The sequence below is a fragment of the Ascidiella aspersa genome, chromosome 6 (assembly GCF_963924565.1).
Source record: "Ascidiella aspersa chromosome 6, kaAscAspe10.2, whole genome shotgun sequence".
Lineage (NCBI taxonomy): Eukaryota > Metazoa > Chordata > Ascidiacea > Phlebobranchia > Ascidiidae > Ascidiella > Ascidiella aspersa.
In genome coordinates this window covers 20,528,095-20,549,499 of record NC_139452.1, presented here as the reverse complement: position 1 = coordinate 20,549,499, position 21,405 = coordinate 20,528,095, and the positions used below count along the sequence as shown (strand labels likewise).

At 36.8% G+C, this 21,405-nt stretch overlaps 1 protein-coding gene across 1 annotated transcript; it reads right to left on the bottom strand.

Annotated features, from left to right (window-relative positions):
- Nucleotides 1-5,732: 5,732 nt before the first annotated feature.
- Nucleotides 5,733-14,478, bottom strand: LOC146140685 (uncharacterized). Its single transcript, XM_083392053.1, has 7 exons — nt 14,398-14,478; nt 10,716-10,939; nt 9,053-9,225; nt 6,662-6,835; nt 6,456-6,593; nt 6,178-6,370; nt 5,733-6,120 (listed from the first exon to the last, which is right to left on the bottom strand). Exons 2-7 carry the CDS (start codon nt 10,840-10,842, stop codon nt 5,816-5,818), a joined length of 1,110 nt encoding a protein of 369 aa, XP_083248179.1. The 5' UTR covers nt 10,843-10,939; nt 14,398-14,478; the 3' UTR covers nt 5,733-5,815.
- Nucleotides 14,479-21,405: the final 6,927 nt, after the last annotated feature.

The following is a 21,405-nucleotide window of genomic DNA, read 5'->3' as shown; positions in this document are numbered from 1 at the left end:
CAAGCCTTTTTGGCTGCCGGGAACTGCAACAATAACGCGTTCACACAGGTGAAATACTTTTATCTATAACGGAAATATGTGTCACGATATAACATTATTCATGCGTGAAACAGCCGAATGCTCTGTTCTCAGAATGACAGCGAGTGTTTGGTAAAAGGCGTGAAAAAGTGACAAATCATAAATCGTTACATATTTGGTAAATACACAATACAATAAATTCCAAATTAACCACTAATTATTACTTATGACGCTACACATGTATGAATTTATCAAGCTGTTGATTGTTGATCACCGGCTCACCGCCGCATTTTATGGTGTACCATTTGCGTGTAAGTGTAAATAAATGTGTAATATCATGTAACCGAAAGTATATTCCGTATTGTATATAAAATGCGTCCAGTATACGGTCTTACAATTAAAGTAGGATGCGGTCCTTTTAAAGGCACCGACAATATTACATATTCGCAAAGGCGCTGTGTCCATGACAAATGCGTATTCCCCGGGCCAAATCATTCTCCAGTATAGATTAAACAAAATGTAAGATTCCATCATAAGCTGTGGCCTCTTGATAACTTTTATATATTATGTTGTACTTTACGTCATTTGTCTAAGCCGCGGCTTATTGCCGATGATTTTAAAAAGGCAATTTATAGGCTACGATGTTACCAAAAAGTAATGTTACGGATAGCGTGATATCCTGGCTAGAGTGCCAAATAGTGTGAAACTAGTGTGTAAAGTGGTAAAACATTTTAATTTCCATAATCGTTGCAATATACACGTTCGGTAAAATAAATTTCATTTTATGTGTTTTTTTGGTATTCTGCAATGGTCGTTTAGCTTATAATAGTAAAACAGTAATGGTACTGACGGCTGGTCGTCCATGCTTTTAGTCGCTGATTGTGTGTGATGAAAAATGTTTTCCCACAATATCAGTAAAACCTTATATGAAAACGGCTTGTGTGAAAGCGGCAATTAATTGATTGGCGTCATATTTTAAACAAATATGTAATCCTGGTGCCAAATCTGTCTAGGCCTATATAAAAATGAGAAAGTTTGTCCGCCGTAAGGCGTATGTTCGCCCGGTCGGTCGCTGACAGAGCACCGTCGAGGTCGCCTGATTCAATCCCAGTCTGGCGTTCGTGGAGTGCGGAGCGAAAAATGGGCTTTGGAGCAGTCGTAAATGTCAAACGGCTCCTGCCCCAGCTCCGGAGCTTTCTTTTATCATAGGTTAGCTCCAGCTCCAGCTCCAGCTCCGAAGCTTATACCACTGGTCCGGCTCCATTACGACAAAAACTGAGGTGTAAGGCTGAACGCGTAATTTGCACTATCTAGCGTTTCAAAATGTTCACAAACGAAACACCACGATGGTTAGTTAGAAAAGGTGCGCCTAAGAGGCAACAATTCCTAATTTGAAGAGTTGCTGTTAAATTATGTGAATTCAGCTATTAGTGGAAGGCTAGCTATAGTAGCATATCATCTTATGAAATATATCGGAGCCGGAGCTAGTTTTTAAACAACTGGCTCCAGCTCCATTTAAATTACACGTAGAGCTCCTGCTCCAGCTCCAGCTCTGCTTGCAGTTAAAAATGTACGGCTCCGGCTCCAAAGCCCTGCTTGCACCAATAGACAAAATGTCTTTTACACGAAGCTCTGCACAGCAGAATCAGTGAAATTTGTTAAACTATACGAAAATGACAAAAATTAACATTGCAGTTGGCTGGGTGCCAATTCCTTTCCCCAGTGAACTTATAGCGGAGGAAATATCGGCAAAATATGGAAAAGTGGAAAAGGTGACACACAGGAAGGACAAGGTTGGGTTGCTAACTGGAATGACAATGAATTCGACGGACGTCCAAAAAAACCCTTTACCAAGTTATATTAGGATGGCGGACTGTGGATTTTACGTGACATATCATGGGCATGTGTTTACTTTCAAGTATTGTGACGAGAAAGGTCACAAACAAGCAAACTGTCCCAAACGTCAAAAAGATTTTTCCAGAATTACAAGGAAGAAATAAGAAAGGTAATCACTTATTATAAAGCAGAAACCCATGTATGCGAAACCGATCCTCACGATATATGGGACGCCTTGAAATCAGTGGTTCGGTGAGAAACTATAAGACTCGACCGAACTAAAACGAAGGTCAAATATTAAGCAAAACGATTTGGAAAAACTGATTGGGGAGACGCAAGACGCTGTTTTAAAAAATTCTAAAACAGAATTAGGCCCCTTGTACGAAAAATTGTCCAAACTTAAATCGGAACTTGACCAACTAATGCTGCGCCAAACCTAAAGCGCCGTAACGCGAAGTAGGGCTCGCTGGGTCGAGGAGGGCGAGAAAAATACAAAATACTTTCTAAACTTAGAAAAAATACATTGCGAAAAGAAGGGTATTAACAGACTGTTGGTCGACAATAAAATGATAACTGACCAAAACAACATTTTGGACGGTCTGGTCGGATTTTACACGCAACTCTATAAACAAAAAGGAAATTTATTAAACAAAGCCTCAATCGCTTGAAAATTAAAAACACTAGATCTCCCAAAAATTAAGGCAGAACAATCAAAAATATTACAAGCAGAAACAACAGAAGCAGAATTCTTCACTGCTCTCTGCAACATGGGCAAAAATAAATCCTAGACGGTTTTCCAACAGAGTTCTATATAACATTTTGGGACAATATCAAATGCCTCTATATGGCAGCTTGGCGACATGCTGTAAATACGGGTAGACTGTCACCTTCGCACTCAGAAGCAGTAGTAACTTCACTCCCAAAAGCTAATAAAGACTATCTTGAACCGGGAAATGTTAAACCAATAACGCTATTAAATGTAGACTACAAAATTGCATCAAAAGTAGTTAACACCCGAGTCCGAAGTGTACTAAACGACATGATCTCGCTTGCGCAAAATGGTTTTATTCCGAAACGATACTTAGGCACTAATATTCGTCTTTTGTTCGATATCATCGACTGCGTCGACTATTACAATATAGCTGGCGCGACACTGTCCTTAGATATGTTCAAGGCCTTTGACACGGTGAGTTGGGACTTCATATATGCAGCCCTAGCTGCTTTCGGGTTCGGGGACAAGATTATTAAATTGATCGAATGTTTTTATCAAAATCCGTCGTGCGTAATTGTCATTAACAACTTTCTATCACAGTCGTTCAACGTTGAACGTGGCGTGCGCCAGGGAGATCCTCTCTCTCCAACTTTATTTGTTCTGTGGATTAAATGCCTTGCCGCTGCTTTAAGACTGGGCCGTTACAACGGCATCACGATAAATGGAAAGGAATTTAAAGTGTCCCTATTGATCAGGATTTTACAGAAGTCTTTAAGATAATCGAAGACTTAGGCGAAATGTCAGGCTGAAAGTAAATATGTCCAAATCAAATGCGTTTTTCATCGGGACAAATCGTAAAAACACAAAAACCCATGGAACAAAGTGGTCTTCTATGGCCATCAGGCATGTCTGGTCCACAAAGGGGTCTCTCGCTCCTCGAAAAAACAACAGTTATTAAGAGCCTCATGATCTCAATTTTAACCTTTAAAATCAGTGTTGTCCCGGTTAGTGTACCAAAATGCTTTATCTCCAAAGTTAAACGAATCCTCTTTAAATTTTATGGGGGTCCAAATGAGAGAGGGCGAAAAGAGATACTTTGAGTGCGAGTATTGCAAATAGGGGGACAGGCATGATCAATATAGATAATTACTTGTTAGCCTTACATAAAAAAAGGATCTATACACTACTCGACGAAAACGCGGATTGGAAACAAATCGAAGGCCCCTTTATCCAAGGTAACAGATTGGAAGCGCTTCTTAATGGGAACATAGGAACAAACAATGCAATTACAAGGCATATACTCCCCATGCGAACATTACGTTGCGCAATAACGGCGGGCAAACAACTCCTGGAAATTATAGATACAAAGTCAAACAGCCATCCGCTAAACAAAACAGTAAAGTACCACTCAAATGTTTTTTTCCTGCCATCACTTATAGATTCCAATATAATTTTTCACCAGGATTTATATAATACAAACGGCCAGTACCTACAATATGACGCATTGGTAAATAAATTAAACTTTACTCCTAACAACACAGATTTTGTCCAATTCATAAAATTAATATCGAGTCTCCCAGACGACTGGGATTCGGGTAGCGCAACAACGTCCCGATCGTGTAGAACTTAAACATTAAAAGTATTCATCCAGCAGTATAACTCCACCAAATCGGTTTACGAAAAAATACAAACAGCAATCCTCTTCCCTCCAAAAGCTGAGTTAGAATGGCACCGGACCTTAAGTTGCGGAAGTGCACGTCTGCCATGGGAAAAAATGCACCGCAACCTGTACAATTCAACAATCGAAAACAAACTAAGAAACTTTCAGATAACATTTTAACTTGGGCGCAATTGTTACAAATGACTCCCTTTATTCGTTTGGTAAAACCGAATCTAACCAATGTACTTTTTCCAAAAAGGCCACGGAAACCCTGTACCACTTTATTTGTGTCCTGTTACGTGTCTATACTGGGAAAACGTGAGTGCGTGGTTAAGTACTAAACTACGAATATCGTGTTTTTTCCCGCGAGCAATTACTCTTTAGAGTGCACAAAAATGAACCGTGCAAAACATTTGTGAATCGTGTCCTTTTATGCGCGCGATATGTTATTTATCAATGTAAATATGTCGAAGCTGTCCCGACTATGTTACGCTTTCTTATGATGTTATCTTCTGTGAAAACTTCCGAGCGATATTCGGCTTTAAAAAGAGGAAGTATGACAAAACACAAAAGTAAATGGTCGTTAGCTGCTAGAGAGCTTTATTATTTTGATTTGTTTTTTTCTTGTTCGTTTTTTCGCTATTTATTTTATTAATAATACTAAAAAAAAAAATAAAAACGTCGTCGTCGCCTAACAAAATGACTGACGACTTCCCACCGTGCGCTCGCTTCTTCATCGGGGCGCCCGCGCGACATTTAGTAAAACTCTTAACGTAACCGCGCAAAATTTTTTTTCAAGCGCAATTTCCTGCGTGGACATAAAAAAATAAAAGTGTTTACTGTCCTAATAAAAACATATTTTAATGTTTCCAAATAAAAAGATGTTTGACGTGCTTTTTTTGCCGTTACGTATAAATCAAAATAACGAAATTATAACTAAATAACAAAATTTCGTAAAAATAACGAAATTTCGTGTTTATATATCTATCGGGAATCATTAACAAACATAAACCCTATTGTTTTTACTTTGAACGACTAAATACCCAACGGCTAAGCACTTCAAACAAAAATGTTTTACGTAACGAAAACCCGTGACAATCGTGACATGTATTGATGGAACCACTCACAAGCGTAAAAAAAGTTTTGCGCGGTTACGTTAAGAGGACACGATAATAATAATCGCGTTTTGAAATTCCAGTTGCCTACCCCTGCTATAGTATAAACCAGGTATGTGTGGTTAATTCTGCCTGTTTACGTATATAGTATAAACTTTATACTAGGCCTATAACTTTATACTATAAAGGCCTATTGCTCTAATAAATAAATTATACAGTTGAAATGTTTTTACCTGTAATGTAAAACAAAATTGGCAAACATTTTTATTAAGCAAAACAGTTACTATGCCTATAATGGTATTTTATGACACTGCAGTGGCTAATAATATGTAGGCTACTTGTCAGCCGTTCTTCTTTCCAGTTGAAACAGGGTAAGAAAAAACAAAAAAACGACCGGGATTTGCGAATTTATTTCAACTGTTCATTTCAATTCAAGTTAAAACATACCTTTAGATATTAAGGACCAAAACGAAGTTATACTAAATCGCATTCTTTCATCCACCTTTTCATCACTGTCTTTACCTTTTGGAGGGCTAAATCCACATTTGCGCGTGAAATACCGTTATAAAAAACAGCTCTTATACCATTTAGTCCAAAACACAGCATTTTTACACTAATGTTTTCACTATTAGCAGTTTCCTTCATTCTGAAACAGAATTCCTCGGCGGAAGACCTTTCTGCTTTGCCAGTGAGTTGTGATGAGATTTCAAACCACACCATATTGGTTTGAACATCCTTTAAGTTAACGAGAATGAAATTGGGAGAGTACTGAGATAAACCTAGAAAAGCATGTCGAAATTTAATGTCAGTTATAGGATTTTTAAAGTTTCAATTACCTGAAGCAAACAGTTTGGCATTCTGGTGATCTTCGTGTAGACGTGTGACCATTTCAGTAAGAGCAATGATGCCAGGTGCAGCCAAAACCCCGCACTGCCTCATTGATCCACCTAAAAGCTTCCTCAAATTCCGAGCTTTTCCTATAAATTCCTTGCTTCCCACAATAACAGAACCTACAGGTGCTCCGAGTCCCTAAATGAAATAGTCGCCTATTTATTAAACATCTGAATGACTTATTTGGTAACACATAGCAATATAACGATTTTTTAGGTTTTACCTTGGATAAACAAATACTTATAGAATCAAAATGTTTTGCAATGGAAGACACGTCAATATTTAATCCAACAGCAGCATTCATTATTCTTGCACCATCCAAATGGATAGGAATTTCAAGAGAATTTGCCAAAGCTTTAACCTGTAGTTAAGGTTTCAAGTAACGTAATAGGTAGGCCTACTAGATGTTAAAATATTTTAACACCTTACTTTTTCTATATATTCCAACGGTAATATTTTACCATTAATTGTATTTTCTAGCGCAATTAGCATTGTTTTAGTCATATGTGGATTGCACCCATCATGGTATTGGTTTTTAATGTCGTCTAAGCAAAACGTTCCATCCGCTTGGTTATGAAGCAAGTTGATGTGTACTCCGCCAATCTAAACAAATATTGGAAGTTATTTAAGTCGAAAAAACTTTGAGTGTGTTCATCGCGGTGAGGGCAACATTTGCACAACAGCATCAACAACTTTATATTGCTTTGATTTCGAAACTGTGGAGCTGTTGGAGATAAACTCTTGAGGCAGCGTTTTTCATTTAAAAATGCCTGAACAAAGGAGTTAAAAACTTTGTTTTTGACTAGTTTTTTACATTTACGGTAGAAAAAGAGCTGTATAAATAGTCCTGGTGTCTTGAGCCTAAATCAAGGGTCTCCAACGCAAATTGCTCTATGGGTCAAATGCAGCTATAAGTAGTTTACAAATTATGTTCTTGAGCGCTAGTGACTGGTGCGCAAGTAACAACTGCCGTCAAGTTTACTCGCACTAAGCTAAGCGAGAAAAAAATCCAACTATTTCGTTCAAGTTGGAAGACCTGTAATTTTAGAAAGATAATTTAGGGATAGCAAAATATCACATGCTCAATACAATGATGTTTGACACGGTGATTTTGGAAATGATTTATTATAGCTATTGACTTGACATATGTAAACGCGCAAACGATCTTGGTAGAAATTATGTTTCCGAGATAGCCCACACGGCGACTGGCCATACAGAAAAGGCGAAAGAAATATATTAAAAAGTGGAATAATTGTAATTTATCCTATTTATGTTAGCAAAAAACATGCTATATCATCTACGGCGCTATGGAAAGGAAATATATGCAAGAGCAAAATATGGCAAACAAATAAATCTTAAGGAGGTTATGGCATATGGTCACCATATGGGACAAAAATAAATGATGTCGTTGGTCACACGTAACTTGCGGGCCCGCTGCGTAAGTTTGGACCACCTTATTGCACAAAAAAACAATAAGCAAGAAAATATATAAACAAAACACCACATATTGGCTTTAATTCATTGTTGAAGATTTGTTATTGGCCTAAAAAACTGAACACATGAGCCACTGAAAGAGATAAGTAAATATTTTAACCTAAAGTGTGTCGCGGACCGCAAAAAAATGTTCTCACTTGCCGCGTGTTTGAGAGCCCTGGCCTAGATATTGCTCAAGTGGCCTGCAAATAACACATATGAGAGCTAACAAAACGAATAATACTTGGCTACAAACAGACTTGGACAACTAGATTTATTTTAGCTGTTTAAAATTAGATTAGAATTATAATAAGAGCAGTTCAGTTTTCCAAATAGATCAGAATTAGAATTAGCTATTAATTTTCAATAAAGTTATTAATTTTCAATAAAGTTTTTTAGTTTTACATAAATGTGAAAGGCAAATATTTGTGTGCTAAATTTATATGTTTTAGCAATTTATATGTTTTAGGCCTATGCTTTTCAGATTGCAAAAATCACCTACAAGTCGTTCCGACAAAAGTGTATTAATTTGATATCTTTGTTTCGAATGAAAGACTGAAAATGCCGTTGGACAAAGCAGAATTTTCGGTAAATCCCAATAGATTAGAACTAGAATTAGATCACACAAGCAATTCACAAACTAGATTACAGTTAGAACTAGTCGCATTTTGCTATAATTCATTGAATTAGAAAGCTAGAATTATCTTTAGTTGTCCAAGTCTGGCTACAAATGGTGTCAATCGTATTTTGAATTTTCCTTTCAAGGAGCTATTACATTTATTACTTCATTATTAATTCAAAAAGTGTTTAATTCCAAACCAGCGGTTCTCAACCAGTGGGTCATGGCTCACTGGTGGGCCATGGAAACTTTCAAGGTGGGTCACAGACCAATTTAAAAAAGCTAGATTTAATTATTTAGTTTCATTGGTGTCACTATACTTAATTTTACAGGAATAATGGCTTGGGGAGGAATTGAGAAGGAATGTAAATGAAACGTAAATTTATTGTTCAAAAGCAAGTACATTACTAATGCACGGTTGAACAAAAATTCTGTTTTGACACATACACCGCTATTTTTGTTTTAAACCTTTTTTATAGTTTGTTCTTTCATAAAAATTATTGGGCCACAGAATTCTTTGTGCAACGAAAATGGGCCACGGAAGAAAAAAGGTTGAGAACCACTGTTCTAAACACTTTAGAAAGTTATCTAATGGTATAATTAACACTTTAAATATAAAACTATCAATTAGATTGCTAATACTAGCATTTAATTATTTATTGTCATGTAGTAGAATTGAGCATTGACGACTTTTGTTTTTAAATTTAGGCTTTTGTTAAAACAAATACCTGTGCAATTCCACCTTGTTCGAAATTGTAAATATGCGATTGGTCACCCAACATAACTTCTCCACCACGTTGCCAACAGTGAGACAAAACGCAAATAAGATTTGCCATCGTTCCTGAAGGTACTAACAAGGCATCTTCTTTTTGAAAGATTTTGGCCGCCAGAGAATGCAATCCTTTTCAATAAATTGTTATTGTAAAATAAAATTCAACCTCTTTCGGAGCAATTAAATTACGTATAAAATTGATATCGTCTAATATAAATCAAAAACAGCTCCTGTGGTAATTTTAATTCTAAACCAACGTTTCGTCAACCTACGCAAGCCGCCTTCGTCAGGGTGAATGGCACTGAACGCTCGTACAATAAATGGAAAGATTTTTCTTCAGTGTCATTCACCCTGACGAAGGCAGCTTGCATAGGTTGCCGAAACGTTGGTTGAGAATTAAAATTACCAGAGGAGCTGTTTTTTATTTATATTACCGTGCCTGGTAAAAACAGTTTATATATTGATATCGTCTAAGTTTGCGGTTTAAACTTTACACTAAATTTAACTTTTATTTTTGCGAAAAGCATGCGGGGTAAAAAATAAGCAATAAAAAAATTAAGTTAAATTTTTTCATTTATAGTTTGTCAAAGAGGCGGTGGGCCGGATGAATTATATTGGTGGATCTAGCCCACGGGCCGTAGGTTGCCGACCCCGGTTTTAAGCGTTAAAAACAGCAGAACGGCAATAAATCCTGACGGATCGGGACACCATGCGTGTAATTTCAAAGTAAGGCGTAAGACACCGAATATAGACAGAAATCACACCAGACGTAACATGTAACCATAAAAATTACTGCACATAATATAAAATATTTACAGCAGTACTTGCGACGCCCTAAGAATTTGCCGGCGCTCTATTTAGGGGGAAGCGCCTCCCATAGTTAAGAACAACTTTTTTCCACATATATCTTAAAGCAAACTAATTTGTACACTTTTTTGCTCGTACGTAGCTCAGATAAAACTAATTTGGGCACTTTTTGTTCCGTGCGTAGCTCGAATAAAACTAATTTGGGCACTTTTTTGCTCGTACGTAGCTCGAATAAAACTAATTTGGGCACTTTTTGTTCCGTGCGTAGCTCGAATAAAACTAATTTGGGCACTTTTTTGCTCGTACGTAGCTCGAATAAAACTAATTTGGGCACTTTTTGTTCCGTACGTAGCTCGAATAAAACTAATTTGGGCACTTTTTTAGTCGTACGTAGCTCGGATAAAACTATTTTGGGCACTTTTTGTTCTGTACGTAGCTCAAATAAAACTATTTTTGGCACTTCTTGTTCCGTACGTAACTCGAATAAAACTAATTTGGGCACTTTTTTGCTCGTACGTAGCTCAGATAAAACTAATTTGGGCACTTTTTTCGTTGTACGTATAGCTCGAATAAAACTATTTTGGGCACTTTTTGTTCTGTACGTAGCTCAAATAAAACTATTTTTGGCACTTCTTGTGCAAATGCGCAAAAAAAAATGCGGTTGTCGCGAACACTGGTGTGCACTGAATTATTAGACAATAAAGATATGAAAAAGGTGAAATTTACTTAAATGTAAAACGCATGTTACCATACAATTAAACATACAACAAACTGTGCAAGCCAGTTGCGTATTAAGGAAATTAAACACTTACTATTGACAGTCGGGTCTTCGCCGTATATATCATCTCCAACGTCTGCATTTTTCATAGCATCTCGCATTGCCTCGGTGGGCAATGTAAAAGTATCACTTCTCAAATCTACAACTTGTAGCACGTCCATGTTTTGCTATATGGAATTCGCCTATATAGTTACGATACACCCACCCCTCCAAACAGTGCGATGTCCATAAAGTACACAGAATAAATGCTTTATGCGTCTGGAAAAAAAGTTTCAGATTAATCATTAATCTGGTAAAACATGACAGATTTAGGCCATCACTTTATCGGTATACTATTAGTAGAAATGCAACTTTTGCTGCCGAAAAATAGATAAAAACGTTGTGGTGTAACTTATTTTGTTGAAAATAACGACTGGTGTCTGAGTGTCCTTCTCAATCCACGAGGGCTAGTTTGTGCTGTACGATCGTCGATCGTAATACCAACAATATTTTACACGTTAAGAAAAAACAAACATACATAATGTCGATTGATTGCCTTGATCAAGCCTATAGTTAACCTAAACAAATGTCGATCGATACAAATATGACTATGCGGATAATATTGAGCGCCTTTGAGACTGTATATTATTCTCAATGATAGCTGTAAACGCGAGAACCATTATAAACCGGAAATACGTAGCCATATACGTGCTGTAAATATCAAGCTCAGCAAACTAATTGCTGCTTCCCGACGCCTTTGCTGTTTTTTAATTTCATGTCCGATGGTTGTGTAACGCAAAAAAACGTACCTTAAATCTTATTTTACCAAACACGTATGTAAAGTGCCACATAATGCAACATTTATTGGGTGGAAAAATAACACACAATTTCCAACATTATTTACGTTTCGTGGCCTTCAGTTTCAGGCGACTGTTGCTTTGTACGTCATGCTAGACAACTAATATTATATGCATTAGATTATTTTGCACTGCCGGAGTATGTAATACAGAGTAAGTGGCATTATTTTTAGGTTACATATTGAATATGCACAATTGTTTTTTTATGATACCATAGGGAGGCACCACTTTGGCTATGTTATTTAGAGCAAGGTTTCAAATATGCTGCCTCTGGTACAGTTTCGTGCGGCCCGCGAGACTTTTGTATTGCATTTTTTATTTGTATTCATAAATACATAGTAATAGAGTGACATTGGCAAGAGCATAAATTGTTTTGCACGTACTGTGTAAATGAAGTTGTCTCAGTATTTTAGAGTTTTCGACATCGAAAAGCCCGTGACATTTAATCATGCCAATGATCGTTTTAATTTTTTTGCGTATTTTTACACTTTATATTGGCGTCCGCAGGGAACAGGGAGGTCATATGCTCCCTATTAGAAAATATTAAATAAAATTTTCATTTTTTGCACTTGCGACGCATGTTCGGTGATTTAAAATACTGCCTTGTTTGAACAGTTTATTCAATCGCTTCTTAAAACGTGACATTTTGGCACTTAAAAACATAAAAATTTATGCTGGCTCCAGTGTTCCCTCTAAGGTGCGTAACTGCGGCACACCAGACAAACTGCGCATTAAGTTTTCTTTCGCGCACTCACATCATTTTCAAATAAAAACTAAAATATCTTCACTTTTTGCCACAAAATTTTTCGTTGATGTATTTTTTTTTGTCGATTTTTTCGTTGTTGTTTGTAGCTAAACGCAAGTAAACAGATTAAATCCGCATCGACGATTGTGACGTAATAAATTACTTTGTCTAATCGGTTTTTATCATCCATGCTGTGTATGTTTTTTATTTCATTGTGGTGACGACACGCCTAACGTTTGTGAGAAACGCCTTTTTTCTCGTTTTGCCCTTTTTCTTGTGTTTCGCTTACGTGTCTCGTTTTCGCGTGTTACAGTTCATTCCAACTGAACACGATGAATTAAAACAACTTCGCTACATCATGTATTGTAAAATTAAATAACTAATCAGGAAATCAAGCTTCGGCAAAAACTGAATTTAGAACAGTACAGAACACAGCAGTGGAGTGTTTGACAATAATTCAGAATCATGAAACCGAAATGCTTTTTAAGAACGTAATTTTTTTAAAACAATTGCAGTTTTTACAGTTTGACAAAATCATCTTGATAAATTCAAATGAGCGAAAAGTTCGTGATTTTTGATTGTGCGCTAAGGCTTTACGCATCCTATTTTTTTGAAATTAGACATTTTGTACATTTAACCCAAATATTCGGATATTTTTTTGCGTGACCGCATTGTCGCCATATCGTTGAGCATATAGTTAACTCGATTGCAGTTGCACATGCAAGTTTATTACAAATATTTGTTGCATGACGTCATGCTTTGTGAAGTCATCTTTAAAATTGTCACGCCTTGCCCCAATACAAAAAACATTGATCTGCCGCGGGCCTCTGCCAAACGCAGCCTTAAAATATTCTTGCGCACTACAAAAATTAATTGCGCAGTAGAAAATTTTCTTAGAGGGAACACTGGCTGGCGTTAATGTCATTCTATTACTATGTATTTATGAATGCTAATAAAACGTCTTTATGCAACACAGTACGTTTATTTTACTAAGGTTTTCAGGGTTGAGAGGTGTTACTTTCAATACAAAATCTGCAATACAAAGATGTTATCGATTCGCACAAAGCGAAAAATATCTTTACGTTGTTTTGAGGGTGCAAAGGGACGAAAAACATCTATAAACATAATTTAGATTTACGCGAATCGCTAGAATATTTGGCATTTTTGTTAGTCACAAAATAGGTTTTGTCGCCAAGGAAATAGTTTTAATTTAGGTAGTTAATATTGCCAACAATTAGTTCCTATAAGGGAAAGCTTTTCTTGACCGCCATTTGACTTTTTTCTGAAGCTTTTCTTGAGTCAGCGCAACAGTTAACCAAGCTCAAGTAGGCCTATTAGATTTAGAATAACAATTGACAAAAACATTGCGAGACAATGGTAGCGCTGAGAGCGAAGGCAGCTATGTGTTGAATATATTTTGTGCATTACCAAAAACGTGGTTATACATAAATTTTACGATTTTCGCGACTCAAAGTAAACGGACCACTATTGCCAGACCCCTGTTTTGGGCGATGGTCTACTCTTTTCACAGAATTTAAATTATTAAATCATACGCACATTTATAGTTAGGGTGCGGGTTAACGCTTGGTTTGGGGTGGGCCAAGTAATATTATATTTTAGTTTTCAATTTTGTTTACTGGTTTAGTAACTTTATTTCGTTACTGTGAAAAAATATACTAGGATTCTATATCACTACAGCGTCGTTTTCCGTGCTATAGACAGGATTAGGCTTACCATCTACTGGGATCAGAAATAATCACACTGTCCTGTGCTGACCTGCGGTAGTTTACTAAACTGCCCTATGATTACGTAGGAATTATGACCACTGTTTCTTGCATCGTTATGTTAATAGATAAATTTATACTTTCTTCAAAAAATGGTGACTCACAGAGTTTTAATCAGTAGCTTTATCCGCATTTTTTATTGTCACAAAAATTATTTTACTTATTCAATAATTTGTGTTAAGTTTGTAAATGCAACTACTTTGGCCTATGTCTAAAATCCTCAATTAGCTCTGGCTAATTGTGGCTGTCATGGACATACAAATGTGCAATATCAGCCCTGACGTTAAGCATCATGCTATACAGTGGTTCTTAAAGTATGGGTCGCGACCCAAACATTGTTCTCAAACTTACGTTTCTGGGCAAATCCATGGGAAAATATTTCTTGTAAATTCTAAATATAATTTCAACCTAAAACAAAGAATCTAAAAACACAAAGAAAACAAAGAGCCAAAGAATAACTAACAATCTCTATAAACTGACGTAGTAAGCAAGTAGTGGGGGATTGTGGCAGAATGTGGACGCGGGTCACATTATCATGTAGCACCAGAAACTGACGGACCCGGCCCGCGGGCCGTATGTTGCCCGTCCCTGCTCTATGGTGATTCAATCCTGCGCAAACGAACTTTTTTCATTTCATTTCAATAATAACAGAATTATTGCATCATAAGTTTTTCACGTGGCTTAAAATCTGTAACATGAATTATTGCATCATTTTTATGAACGTTTTGATGGCAACCAGCTACAATATAGCCATAGCCAACTACAGTAGCTGCTAAGACTGGTGTATGCTTTTAATCACCAAACCAGCCACGCTGATATCATAAAGGAAAAAAATTCAGTTTCACCAATCACAATAAAAAAAATCAATCATTGTTTCATAGAACTGTGTACTATACATCTGGTTGTCTGTGTCTTTTTCTATTTCATGCATATCAAAAAAAGTACATTTTTTGATGTTTTAGGCTTGGGTCGTGAGATGCTAATAAAACTCAGATTTGGGTCGCGCTCAAAAAAGTTTGAGAACCACTGTGCTATAAGTTTACCGGTACTTGGCCACAATTACGGTACGTGATGTTGCTATAGACCAGTGGTTCTCAACCTTTTTTCTTTCGTGGCCCATTTAGGTTGCAAAAAAATTCTGTGGCCCAATACATTTTTATGAAAGAAAAAACTGTAAAATAGGTTTAGCCCACCAGTAGAGAACCGCTGCTATAGACAAACTCTCGAAAATTTTCTTCCAAAATTGGAAACTAACACAATTTTAAATAATTGCTTTTAACAGACATTCCTTTGTAACATGAATATACTAGTTGATATCAAAAGATCACTTACTCTCAGCAAGAGTATTAACATTGGTAAATTGATTTTCATTATTGACACGAAAAATAACACTCTAAAATTAACCATTAGCCTTGATATATGGACATACAAACGTACAATATCAGCCCTGATGTAAAAATTAAGCTGAACGTTTATTTGACCACAATTAGTGCATAGGCGTAGCCAGGGGGGCCTGAGGGGCCATGCCCCCCCAACAAATTTATAAATATTTTACTCTTACCAATTTGTTTTTAAGCATTTGTGAACAGTGCCACAACAGTCGATCACAAGCATGCCACATCTTCAATTGTCATGCACTGTTACGTCACAAACGATGTAGTTAATATTACCTTTGCTATACTGTACAATGTACATTAATGTAGTTTTACTACTTTCAGGCAGTTTTTGCTCTTTGAATGGTTTTTGAGTATTGTGTTAAAACTCAGTCAGTTGCTGCTTGAAACGGTTTGCTAACATTGCTATTTGTGTTCGTTACGGCAGTTAATACAATGACAAAACCTAAACAAAAAAATTCAAATTTTTTGGCCCTCCCCAAAATTTTCGGCTGGCTACGCCACTGAATTAGTGCACAAGCTACAACGCTGTAGGCTGAAATATACTTTCTTTGGGAAAACAATCAATTCATATATGTGTATGACGTAATATAATATATTGTTTCCTTATCTAGTCATACTAACCCTATTTTCTTATGACCGAAATTAGGACAACATCAACTTCGGAATTAAGGATAGCTAGGAATAAGGCGTAAATAGGACTAATACCTAATAGACTGAGTTTTTTTAGACATGAGGGGGCTACAGTTACGGGTAAGTAAGCGCTGGATGAGACGAGAGACGACTGCTGCCTAAGTCTTAACCACTTCTTGTTCTCTAGACAGAGTCACTTCACTGAGTTTATATTGCTCGTGAGTATATTTACAAATCTCAGAATACACGATAACCTAGGCGGAAATTTAAGCCGCTAGTCAGTAAGACGCATCAAGTAGAATAGCATCTAGTAGAATCATCGCGAAACGCTCAAAACTCTCGGCTCGGTGCTTGGTCATGCTTCAGTCAACGCCAGTGTCGCCAGCCACGTGCACAGTAACGTCAAGTACCGAGTTATATTGCATGTTAAATGCTACAGTTCCTTAATATTTTCAACCCTAACCCAGTCGCTAACCCAACCCATTGCGCGCCCTTTTCATTGCTAATTGTTGCAGGAAACGTTCGTCGCCTTTAATTGGAAAAAAAATTTTAAAGTGTTACCATACCGGATATACTGAAATGTTTTGCGCTAAGCGCAGCATTTTGCTTTACGTTTTTTTTTAAATACCAAAAAGGAATGCATGACCTTCTGATAAGTTTGTAAATAAGAAAAAGAGACGGGATAATTTCACTTACGGGCCGTAGATTGTCAACGCCATGCTCACGCAGCACCATAATTATTTTTCGTAACAACTGTGTTTTAGAATATTGTAATAAGCGGGATAAAATTTGTTACTGCATGTGTGTTTAAGCTTTGTCTTTGCGTTGTTATTTTAAGCTGTGAAGTGAGTTTAAGTAGTATAATAAAGTGTGGTTGTATATATTCAGAATTGCTGGTTACTGTTAACAATATTTTATCTCTAATGAAACAATATGATCCGTAATATCCAGTTTTTTAAAATCCAAGTAGCCCACGTGTTTTTTTTAATGTGCAATGGTCAAGGTCGCACGTAGCAGTCCCACATTGTGTTAATTTTTATAATTGTAGTAATTTTCCTTTTGTGAGTGTTTGTCTGAAAATGTAATTGTTGCGTCATAAGTACAAGTCATAAGACAACTGCTTCTTTTTAGTGTGGCTGTTAGCAGCGATGGGATTCAGCCCGCAGTTTGCAACATTCGCTGGAACCTGGGGTTACATTCTGTTCTTGCAACTACTTTAATTATTTTCGCGGAAATATAAGCCTTTTTGTAACATAACCGGCTGAAATATATGACTTTTGTAATAGAACCGGCTGACAAAAAATTGTATCCCACCACTGTTAATATCATAGTATTTAATAAAAAAACGAATACGCAGTAATATACGACGGAGTAAGACCTAAACTCGTTGGAATAGGGCCTAAAGCTGTCGGAGAAGTCCTAACCTTGAATAGAATCTAAATTACTAATGTTTTTTTTTAATTTTTGTTGATAGATTTAGCCAAAGTTCATAGAAATTATACAAGTTATGCAACTCAGATTCATGCGCGCCCAAATGTTTCCCAAATTGCCTCAATTTATAATGGGCTCTTATGGGAGGAAAATAGAAAATCGTCGTTTTTAATTTTTTTTGGCAATTTTGTAAACTTTGACGACCCAATATACAAACGTAAACGTATAATGCACCGAATTACGTTGAAAAATGTTAAATTTGTTTGTCATATCGCATAACTTTGGTTAGATTGATGTTCGAACGAAAAAATAGCAACTATATAGGTTTAGGCATTTTAGTTAGGTAAGAGGTTATTTACCCGGATCACTAAGTAGGTAAATCGATATACAATTACAAAATAGTGTATGCTTACTCCAGTGTGACAGGCAAATAGCCAATAGGTACTTTTTTGGTTATTTACCCGGCTAAGAACAAATTTGGCGCTGGTCTAGAATCCTACCACAGCGGGTTAATTAGGGTGCAAGTTAGCGTTTGGGTCTGGGTGGGTAAAGTATTATTAAAGTCTCGCACCCTAACCCAAATATTGTGGGTTGATTTCATAACTGGTGTAAGATTCTAGACCAGCGCCAATAATTCAAATGATTTAGAACATTTTTCATGAAAAATAATGCAATTATCGGAAAATTAAAATAGCTAATTAATTTTGTAGTTTTCCTATGAATATATATCAAAATATCTGAATATGTTCTATTGTCTTACAGCTGATATACCCCTGTTTTTAACAGAATAATAAAAAATATTTAAAATCCTGCTGTTACCGAATTCCCTGCTATAAGATTCGCAAAAAAAAAAAAACGCAAAAATTTCAACGTTGTGTTTAAGCCAGGGCTTTGGAGCCGGAGCCGGAGCGTGGAGCCGGAGCCCCGGAGCCATGCATTTTTAACGGAGCCGGAGCTCTACGTGGAATTTAAATGGAGCCGGAGCAGGAGCTGGAGCCATTTTTAAAAAAATAGCTCCGGCTCCGATGTATTTCACAAGATGCTATGCTACTAGCCTTCCACTAATAGCTGAATTCACATAATTTAACAGCAACCGTTCACAAAATTAAGAATTGTTGCCTCTTTGGCGCACCTTTTTTAACTAACCATTGTGGTGTTTCGTTTGTGAATATTTTAAAACGTTAAATATTGCAAATTAAGCGTTCAGCCTTAAACTTCAGTTCTTGTCGTAATGGAGCCGGAGCAGTGGTATCAATAAGCTCCGGAGCTGGAGCTGGAGCTAACCTATGATAAAAGAGAGCTCCGGAGCTGGAGCCGTTTAACATTTACGCCTGCTCAAAAGCCCTGGTTTAAGCTGCACTGTAAATGTGAAAACTAAACTTCCTTTATTTTTGTTTGATTATTGGTGTTTATTTACATTCTTGAAATTGAGTCATTTTTAACAAAATTATGTGTTTATGTGAAATTATATTAAATGTTTGCAATTATTGTGATTTTGTAGTTATAATAATTTGTTTATTTTAATTAAAGATGGAAACTTGAAACTAGAAAAAAGTGTGAAAAAATATATAAATAAAGACAAGATAGGCTGACGACCAACCCGCTACACCTGCACAGCAGGGGAAGACGATCAGAGGTTTTTAGCGGGATTTGCGCCTCGAACTGTTAGGACTTCACCAAGTGGTTTTCCTCGGGATATAAATTTAAAAAGGTGACCCAAAGTGCCATGCCGAAAATTGGTAAAGGTAAGCAAATTTAAGGAGAGGGCTGTTGTTGCCTTTCCTGAATTAAACGACTAAACTGTGGTTGAGTTTTTGACAATGCATTACGTATCGCATCTTAGTCCTTTGCTTCATATCTATTTAACTACATCCTGGTGTTTTCATTCAAATATTGACTGACTATGCATACCACTCACCTATCTATATGCTTACCGGTACATATGTACTGGCCTAACAGTATTCTCCAGCAGGGCTACGGAGTCGGACTCGGGACTCGACGGAGTCGGTTTGTTTTGCCGGAGTCGGACTCGGGACTCGGGTAAGACCACGTAAAACTACCCGAGTCCCGAGTCCGACGTGCGCATGCGAAGTATTAAATTTTAAAACTGTTAAGGCGACAAAATGTAAGTTGTAAAAGTGTAATAGCAAATGGTGAAATATTTTTAAACCATGTAATGCGGGTGGAATTATCAATTATGACATCAATATGAGTGGATTGCAAAAAATCCACCTTAATATAGTTGCGTAAATGGGTAAAATACAGGCTGTAGAGTAGGGTTACCATATTTTCAGCACCTTAAAAGAGGACATTTTCTTGCCTGCAAGTAAAACGAAAGTTATTTTTTGCCGTTTTAATGTTAAAGTTGGCAAAAACAGAGTTTGTACAGCGCTGTAGGAATGGTGTACAACACAGCGAAACCATTGGAATCATTGCAAAAATTAAATATTAACTTAGAGCTAACCCAAAAAAAAAGTATGTGCAACTAACTCAAAATGCAAAAAAGCGGACATTTGGACATTCTTGAGCGTCCTCGGAGGATCATTCAGTTTTCTTGAGGAAAGAGGACAAATCCTCCTAAAAGAGGACATATGGTAGGCCTACTGTAGAGTCAGAGCTGGACTCGAGACTCGACAAAATCTTACATTTGGCCGGAGTCGGACTCGGGTTTTTTTTAATCGTTTTTTTTTTAACTGTTCTCCAGCTGCAAGCAGTGGTGTCGTTCCTGCCAATATGAGGTAAACCAGGGGTCGGCAACCTTTTTCTAGTCGCGGGCCAAAACCAAACTCAGAAAGGTCTATGTGGGCCACACAAAATGCTATCTAAGAATTGTGTTTTTGAAATGTAAGAATAACTTCAGTTGGGCATCGAATCTTTTTTGCACTTAAAAAAAACGTGTTTAATTACATTTAAGGAGGCAGTAAAGTTTTGGCGCAAACACGAAAAAAGCGTTTGTTTGGTTTAAAATTCGAGTTCACACGCCATCATCCATAGTACTAATGAAAAGTGTAATGAAACTACTTTGAGTTGGGCTACCATATTTTCAGCACCCAAAAAGAGGACATTTTTTGCCGGCAAATAAAACAAAAGTAGAATTGTTTCGTTTTAGTCTAATGTTTTATGCTGATTTTCGGGATGTTTGGTTGATTTGGGAATCTCGGGTTAATTTTCGATGGGAAATTTGGTGTTGCTGGCCGACTCGAGCGCAAATATTGATCTATTTGTTGCCAGCGCGACGATTTTGTTGTTGGCGGCTACAAATAGAGCTATAAATAACGATTTAAAGTCTTACGTTTTATATTGAATAATCACACACTTTTGTTTTATTAATTGGCCTTATTACATGTGAGGTTCGGTTGCCATTTTTCAATAACAATCACGAAGGTAGGGCTAGTAGGGCAATTTGTTGGAAAAAAAACTTTTTAAACAGCAATTCAGCATGTTTCAGGGCTACAATATTTTTTTGGAAATAAATACAACATCCCGCCTGAAAGTATTGTTGAAAGTATAAGCAATAACTCGAAATGCAAAAAAAGGACATTTGGGCATTTTTAAGCGTCCTCGGAGGATCATACACATTTCTTGAGTTAAGAGGACATTCCTACTAAAAGAGGACATATGGTAGGCCTACCTTTGAGGAAATACAATAACTTTCATTAGTGAGTGTTTATTAACCTTTTTATGTCCGGGGGCACCTGGCGAGCGTAGCGAGCACGATTTTATTGTGGTGTACTGGTATTTCTTTTAAATTTCTTTCAAGTTTTTATTACATTGCCGAAAATAAATAAAAAATGTTAAAAAATATAGGCCCAATATTTGTAAATAGGCTACGTTTTCCGTTTGCTCACGACGCACTTGGGAGCCTTCCACGGCGCAGCGGTAAAGAAGCGCTGATCTAGTA